This window comes from Olea europaea, unplaced genomic scaffold (genome assembly GCF_002742605.1).
Source record: "Olea europaea var. sylvestris unplaced genomic scaffold, O_europaea_v1 scaffold1244, whole genome shotgun sequence".
NCBI classification, from domain to species: Eukaryota; Viridiplantae; Streptophyta; class Magnoliopsida; order Lamiales; family Oleaceae; genus Olea; species Olea europaea.
In genome coordinates, this window is record NW_019229877.1 from 10,509 (window position 1) to 19,185 (window position 8,677).

The 8,677-nt window shown below is 38.5% G+C and overlaps 1 protein-coding gene across 1 annotated transcript; it reads left to right on the forward strand.

Annotated features, from left to right (window-relative positions):
* Positions 1-2,656: 2,656 nt before the first annotated feature.
* Positions 2,657-8,030, forward strand: LOC111374388 (beta-glucuronosyltransferase GlcAT14A-like). The gene is made up of 4 exons (XM_022997055.1): positions 2,657-3,441; positions 4,282-4,357; positions 4,472-4,587; positions 7,254-8,030. The coding sequence occupies exons 1-4, from the start codon at positions 2,838-2,840 to the stop codon at positions 7,760-7,762; spliced, it is 1,305 nt and encodes a 434-aa protein (XP_022852823.1). The 5' UTR covers positions 2,657-2,837; the 3' UTR covers positions 7,763-8,030.
* The last annotated feature ends 647 nt before the right edge of the window (positions 8,031-8,677 follow it).

The window sequence follows — 8,677 nt, forward strand, 5'->3', positions numbered from 1 at the left end:
TTTTAGGTCACATACTATCCTCGGTCATAATTTATCATTTTTAGTGGTCACATATTGTTTATTGATCACAAGTTAACCAATTTAATGGTCACGATCAACCAATTAATCTGTGACCATCACCCAACCACCATCACGACCACCGCCACGACCATCAACCAATTAATCTGTGATCACAGGTTTGGTTTCATTGTAACAATTTTGACCTGTATCCATGCCCCAATCTTCACCTCAGCAGTGTTAATGAATCATGTTAATTAACTAGCATCTTTGCCATTTTTCATTTTAACCAGAGAACTGATAAACATAATCTCTACCCAGACACAGACAAAACCGTCACCCAAAAAATAAAAATAAAAAATTGCCAAAGCACCGAATCGCAACCACCACCGCAATGTCTGTGCCAACATCGAACCGTCACCCCATGCCTGTGCCACCACCATCACCACCTATAACACCACCACCGCAACATTCACAACACCATCAATCACCAACAAAAAACCCCAAACTCAACAAAATCGTCACCCAAAAAATTAAAAAAAATCATTGTACCCATTGCACCTTCGTTCCCCACGACCGCCACCACACACCTCTACCATCGCATCACCGCACCACCACCATCGCACCCACAACATCATTGTATCATCTCATCACCACCACAACCACTACCACAATAACACCAAAAATACCAACACCAATAATTGTCACTGCTGTAGATGACACCAATTGCTGCTGCACAACGACGTCGCTTTTCGACACTAGACGGCACCATCTTCGCTTCGCAGCAGTTCCAATTTTTGACGAGATCTAACGGATCTGAAGGATTGGCGTCACACGAGTGGCTGATGGAGCCACCAAGGTGTTCCTGCTCATGGTTGTGCTGTGTAGGGGGATCCTACGAGTGGTTGTTTTCAGGTGAGTGGCTAATGGAGCAACAATTGGTTTCCAACTACGATCGGCTGTGTTTCAGGCGAGAGTGAAAAACAAGAGAGAGAGAATGGATTGGGGGAAATGAGGTGGGGTTGAGGGCTGGTTTATAATTTAATTAAATTTTATAATATATTTATCTAATAATATTATCTTAATTAAAAAAATCTGATTTTTGAAATAATAAACTTAACCTATGATTTATTATTTTATCGAGGACAATAACGCTACCATTGCATTTACAAAAGAATTTCAGATCTAAAAAAATGTAGGGAAAAATTCATATTTCAGGTGTATTCTTTACACCATTTCAAAAGCCAGGTAAGAAGTTTGAAAATTCAAAATTCAGGTTTGTATTTAATTAATTAAAATTATTTATTAAATAAATATATTAAAGTCATAGTTAAACAATTAATGGTCACAAATTTTCCAAATTTATTTATCAGTCACATATCATCAAATTAATTGGTCACGGATTATTTTGAGGTCGCAAATCGAAAATTTTATAGGTCACAAATTTTTTTAGTCACAGATTATCAAATTTTAAGGTCACAGACGAAATTGTTGAGGTTACAGATTATTGTTTTAGTCACAGATCGTCAAAATTTAAGGTCACGAACCAAAGCGTTGAGGTCACAGATTTTTATTTTAGTCACGGATCGTCAAATTTTAAGGTCCCAGACCAAACTTTATGGTCACCCCTTCCACCAGTCCCATCCAACACCAATCTTGGTCACAAACCACCACCATCGTCGATTGCACTATATCACCGCAACACCATACCCGATCCCGATCCAATTCCACCACAGCACACCAAAAAAAACCATTATCGCCGTCTGAACCACACCATCATCGCCACCAGATCGACCACCAACACCGTCGCCGCCAACAATACGGAGATCACCACACTGCACAACACCACAACCACCATCCAGCAAAAAACCCCAAACCCAACACCCCGACCAACTCCATCCCGTTGTCGCCGCTAGATCCACTTGTCCACCACCATCCCCGTTCGCCGCCATCACCAAGCCACACAACAACCACCACACCACACCCCAAAACCACCACCAAACACACCACCCGCAGGCCATGACATAACAAAAATCCCCAAACCCCCAAACACGCAACCTACGTGTTTACCGGCAAACTACAGATTCGCGTGCAAGGCGTCGACGCTAGAGTTGCACGAAGCGCCGGTTGCGTCTTCAATAGATATTTTGGCAATCGGCAGCACGGCGCTTACACCCCAACGCTACCAGTTGAGAATCACAGCAGCCTCCACCGACAACCACCACCACCACCACCACACCCCGACGCCGCAAGCTGAAAACTACAGCAACCTCCACCGAACAACACCACCACACCCCAAAGCTGCCAGCTAAAACCACAGCCTCCACCACTACCACACCCGACCCGCCACTGCAGCGACCGCACCGGAGAGGGACAGTGATTGGCGATCGGATGGAATAAAGTTAGAGGGAGAGAGAGAGCAGAGAAGCGAGAGAATAGAAGGGATGAAAATAGTAGGGCTTGGGAATTAAATTTCAATATTTAATATTTTATTATTATATCAATACCTGATATTTGAATTATGAATCTTGGTCCTTGATGTTTGAATTGTGATGTTCAAAGACCTGGAATTATGTAATTTTCCCAAAAATGTATGAGATTCTTTTCACTAAATCCATCATTGACAAGCCCATTTATTCTAGTTACAACTCACAAGTGATCGAGAGCCCATTTTTCTACCTTGTTTCCATCTTCGGCCATTATTGGTTTCTTGATTCGTTGGTAATTTTGTTCTTCCGACAAGAATTCACTAACAAAATAAATCCCATTTCGACAAAATCAAATCGCTGAGAACCCAAGAAACATTCACAAGAAACAAAAGAATCAAAATTCGTCATATAATGCACCACCATCCACCACCCATCACCACCACGACCGCAACCACCGGCGCTGCCATTACTACCCGTTACATACTCTTAGCCACCGCCCTTTTCTTTTTTCTCCTCATACTCTCCTTCACTATTTCTCCTTCCTCTCCACCTACCATCACCAAACCCCACCCCTCCCTTTTCCCCCACCACCACCGTAACCTTTTCCACAACCCCAACACCACCCAGAACCAGAACACCCCTGCAGCTACGCCGCCTCTACCTCCAACCCCTCCCTCCATAGCTTACCTCTTATCCGGATCCGCCAATGACTCGGATCGGATCCTCAGACTCCTCTACTCCATCTACCACCCCAGGAACCAGTACTTGCTCAACTTGGATCGGGCAGCTCCTCAGTCTGACCGTGATACTCTGGCCCTCAGGATTCAATCAGAGCCCGTCTTCAGGGCTGCCCAGAATGTACATGTAATTGGCAACGCTGACTATGTGTCCCCTACAGGTCCTTCATCTCTTTCCTCCACACTTCATGGCGCCTCCGTTCTGCTTCGTATTACAGCCAATTGGGATTGGTTCATCAATCTCTCTGCTAATCATTACCCACTCGTTACCCAAGATGGTATATTTATATCTGTATTTTCTTATGCCTATCTCGTGAGATTTTTATTTATTTATTTATTTATTTATTTATTTTTTATTATTATTATTATTATTATTATTATTATTATTATGTATATTTATATCTGTATTTCCTTATGCCTATCTTGTGAGATATTTATTTATTATATTATTATTTTTATGTGTATCAGTTATTTGGATGCTGGGATTTCTATGACATTTTGTCATAATGGTTTCTATAGTTCTTTTAATCTGTTGTGTATATTGTGTTTGTGTTTGGTATGTAAAATGTGCCTGTGTGTGTACATAATGCGGACGTGAGCGACTTGTCAGTCTATTGATTTCTTTTGCTGCCTACCTACTTCTCAGTCAAGATGGTAGCTTTGTATATTGTGCTTCACAGAGAGAGAGAGAGAGAGAGAGAGAGAGAGATGGGGTGGGGCGGGTAGCAATTCGATTTGAAGTTTGTTAATCTTGTATGTTTCTATATATTCAGATGCAATTTTGGGAACGTTAAGATTTCCATTGCTTGTTAGCATCCTAGAACGCTTTATTCTATGTGTGTATTTTAAACTTTTTTCGAGATTTTTGCTGATTTACTGCATTTTATAAATGCTTGTAGCTATGTGCATTATTGTTTTGGTTTAGATTTAAACGTAGGTTCCTTTTGAAGTTTGAAATCCCAATCACATTTTGCTGAACTTGATACATATGTAGTTATTTGGCATGCTCTGCATCTGTGTATGAGAGAATGTTGTTGGTGCCTGTAATGAAAATATTATATAATAATCTTTCAGAATTCATCTTAGTATACTGACATGGGGATTTTTTTACTTTTCAGATCTTTTACACATTTTATCATACCTGCCTAAGGATCTTAATTTTGTCAATCACACAAGCTATATTGGCTGGAGAGAGTATGGATTTTCATTTTTCATCATTTATATTCTCTTATATATGCTGATAGGGAGAGAGAGCTAACAAGGAGCAATCTTGTGTAATAATTTAAGTTTATTTCTTATTGTTTTTAGAGCTCGGAAACTGAAACCAATAATAGTTGATCCTGCGCTGTACCTTGTGGAAATTAGTGAAACATTTTATGCGACTGAAAAGAGACAGGTTCCGGATGCTTACCGATTATTTACAGGTCAGCTCTACAGTACTTTTATTTGTTTTCTTTAAGAATGCTAGTGAGCCGTTGAATATCTTAATCCTTATGGATGTGTAAACCGAATTCATAGAAAGATTGGAGTGGCTGGAGGCTTCTTTTGGTGAAATAGCTGAAAGTGATATTTAACTACATTGCATTCTCATTGTTTCTCAGAAAAATTTATAATGATTATACAGTGAAAAATAATTTCTTATCTTTTTCTGATTGACTACAGAAAATGTGGAAAATAATTTTAATGTCGTGTAAAATTGGGAGAATGCCTTCTCACTCATTCAGTTCGTGCAAGACATTTTCTGCAGGTTGGATAAATTATACCTAACTTACCATTAAGGATAGAATTTCTACTCGATAGTGGTTCCGCACCGAAGCTTATATTTTTTAATGTTTTAAAGGTACTTTGGGAAGTTTTCACATGTATTATGTTACCTTAATATATTTTACTATGTAAAGGATATTAAGGGAGCCTCTTGTGGTCTAGAGAACGTTACAGAGAGGTGTGAGTTTTGAAACATCATATTGTAATTCTCCTCCTTCTCTGTAGCGAAATCCTGCAGAGGCAAGTGGATGTAGCTCTTACATTGAGAGTGAACCACTATAAATTCCATTTTCTTACTTGCTGTTGATTTTCTTTGTTATTTGTTATTATTGCTCTTGGTAATACAAGATTAGCTATTAATCCATAACAAGTGTGAATGATGAACTTAGAAAGACTGCTTGGCATACATAATTTCTTCTTATTATGGGTAATTATAAAGATGATGGTGTATATAATGCTAGTGAACATTTTGCCGGTTTGGAACGTAGCATTGAATATGACTCAACAGCATGATGAATTCCTTAATAATCTTGTGTTATTTATTCCTCCTAAAATTGCCATCAGCTTTAACAACATGATTGATTAACAGGGTGTTCGTTTTTGGAATGAGCCTACCAGTTTTTCTGCTGTATATTAGTATTCATCGACATCCTGACAATCATATTGCTGCTAATCTGATACCTGTCCTGCTTCATATTGTTAATGTGCCAGAATAGTATTTCCATATGATCCATGCAATTCTTGGTAGTATACCAGACAAATTAGAGGGTAGCCACAATGGATAATTTCTCTATTCCTGCTGGCTTTTATGGCTTTACCTTCTAATTCCGAAAACTGAATGTGTATAAATAGTTCAAGATTTAGCCCTAGTCAACAAAAAAAAGGGAGGCAAGAAAAAACTTAGTACATGGGGAGGTAATGCTGTGTGTAAAGCATTTTGATCAAACCTGCCCGGTCCAACCAAGAGAACTAAACCTGACAAAAGCATCAATTTCCTTTTGGGTGAGCACTCCCACTAGCACAGAAGGAAATTTTATCTACTCCGATCTTCACTTTACCATGCCCATCTGGTTGTATAGGAAGGGATGGAATTATACCGCGGTGAATCTCCATAGGAACTAGTCTCTTAGATTTTAGATGGTCATTTCATGGAGTACAGGTACAGCCCCAGGGCCATGAGAAAGATATAGGTAAATTGCCTAGATAAATACGCGATTTGTAAGTGAAGATTGTAAAAGAGTTGGTATTTGTGCAGTCCTGCCTATTGGTAGTTGTGTGGTCCGACCCAAGCAAAAACATTTTTAGAGGAAAGCACCTGAGATTATATACTTCGAGATGTGTTTTAATTGATGCAGAAGTAGAATGTTGAATATCTTGATTTTATGCGTGTAGACCAGTGTTTCTTATAAGTAAAACAGTAAATCAAAATGAACACTACTCTAACTTGACATAAAATTTAGACGCGCCTAGTATCAAATTTCATTTTCTCTAGAGAAACAAAAGTGTGAGTGCTGTCAAATTTTAAGGTAGACTTCGGTGCTGATTATCGAAGTTTTGTAAAAATATGAGAGGGAGTAACTTAAATACTAAAAAAATTAACATTCATTTGTCCTAGATATATTCTGTGAAAATTATGAAAGCTAGTGGTCAGTTTTCAATGTAGTTATTGGCGCCTAAGTTCCGACATTCTATATTTAGATCGTAATAAAGAACATATAGAGGACAAAACTCCTGAAAATTGGGATGTAGTTTTTCGGGTGTTTGACACCTAGACATGCTTACTTTACCATCTATGCTCCCATGAAGAAAAGTTTAGCAGGAACCTAAGCCATCTCGGAAGGAGGTTTAGTTTTGCAGCTTTTGATATTATCAAGAGATAAAATTGATATGTAAATTTAGTTTCTTATTCATCTTATCATGAGAAGGATGGAGATTAGGATTCCAACTCCGTACATAGAGGTTGCTTCTGGAAAATAAGAGGCAAAATGATTTTGAGTGAAGTTCAAGGATTGACGTCGCTTTTAAAATAGACAATTTCTAGAGTGCAACTACTTAAAGCTTTATGACAGAGATGAGCACTATTCTTATCTTGCTTCCCTGGTGCGCTTCTTTTTGTTACATTAACTATATGCCCCCCTGTTTGGCTCCCATTTTCTAAAACTCATTTTCTACCGCATACTTGGGTCCCATGAAATGTATAATTGGAAAATGGGTTGTGGAAAAATGGGTTTCAAAAATGGACTAAATCTTCTTTTTCATTCAGTATGGTTAAAGAAGCAGAAAAGGAGGGATAATAGAATTGGATCATTTGTTCTTTTGCTTACAGGTTCATCATCTGCTATTTTAACCCGCAAGTTTGTTGAGTTCTGCATCTTGGGTATAGACAACCTTCCCAGGACTCTGCTAATGTACTTATCTAACACACTGGCATCAAATCTTGTCTATTTCCCGACCATTCTATGCAATTCCCGGCAATTCAATCGTACTACTATCAACCACAGCTTGCAGTATGTTTCTTTCGACTCCAGACAGGAGCCCCACCCGCTGAATTCTAGTACATTTGATGATGTGATCCAAAGTGGAGCAGCCTTCGCCTCACCATTTCTCCCAAATGATCCAGTTCTCGACCGCATTGATCAGGAAATTCTGGAACGAAATCCAGGCAAACCCGTACCTGGTGGCTGGTGTTTAGGTGAATCTGAAAATGAGAAATGTTCGGTTTGGGGAGATGCTGATGTTTTGAAGCCGGGTCCAGGAGCTAAAAGACTTGAAAAATGTCTTGTTAAACTACTATCAAATGAAACAATTCGATCTCATCAATGTGTAGATGTATAGACAAAGGTACAGAAAAAAGTCGTCTGCAGCCCAGTTCTGAAATTTGTTGTGTCTTAACAACATTTAGCCATTCATTTATACTAGTAAAATGTAGTTCCATATTTAGCTCAGCATGACCAATGTACATTGCCAAACGGTATCTTTCCGAATTTCATATACTGGAGAATTTTTGCGTATTTTTGTCGTTTAAGTGTATAATGTATGAGGAGTGTGTAACGTCTGTACTTCTTGAATTTTGTTTGTCAAGAACACAAATTTTTGAAAAGAAGTCAGCAAATTTCTTCTTTGAATTGCATATTCTGAACTCTTGGACTTGGTGTTTCGTTTTCTGTAGAATTGTTCATGTTGACAATGAAATATAGCTTTGACCGGGCTTTTTGCCCCTCTAATGGCTCGTGTCATTGGATGACTTTGAATAATACTAAAGTCCCGTTTGTTTCCCATTCTTTGACCAAAAAAATGAAAAATATGATCATTATCCATCACATCAAGTTATTATATTTGACTTCCTCCATCTTGTGTGGATTCCGTGACGACTATATTTTTCATTCTCATCCTTATAACAATGGGAATAAAATGGGGACTAAGAAAGATTATTTAAATGCTAGTAAAGTTTTTGATTCTCGAGATTGAATTGACAATTGATTCTTGCAAGAATTGTCACATTTAGCCTCCTCGAACTATGCTTGTCCAAGGAATGATAATACTGAACGCTAATCTAAGTGTTAATATGTTATAATTCCTAATAAACACGTAATAAATCTTTATACTTAGTTGAACTTGTAATTTAATGATACAAGTGTGCTACCTAGATTGGTGTTAAACACCAATGGCGATGAATTACTCTGGTCAAAATTGCCTCTTATGCTTTTGTAATAAGGCACAAATTGAAAGGGGGGGAAGGGGGGGGGGGGG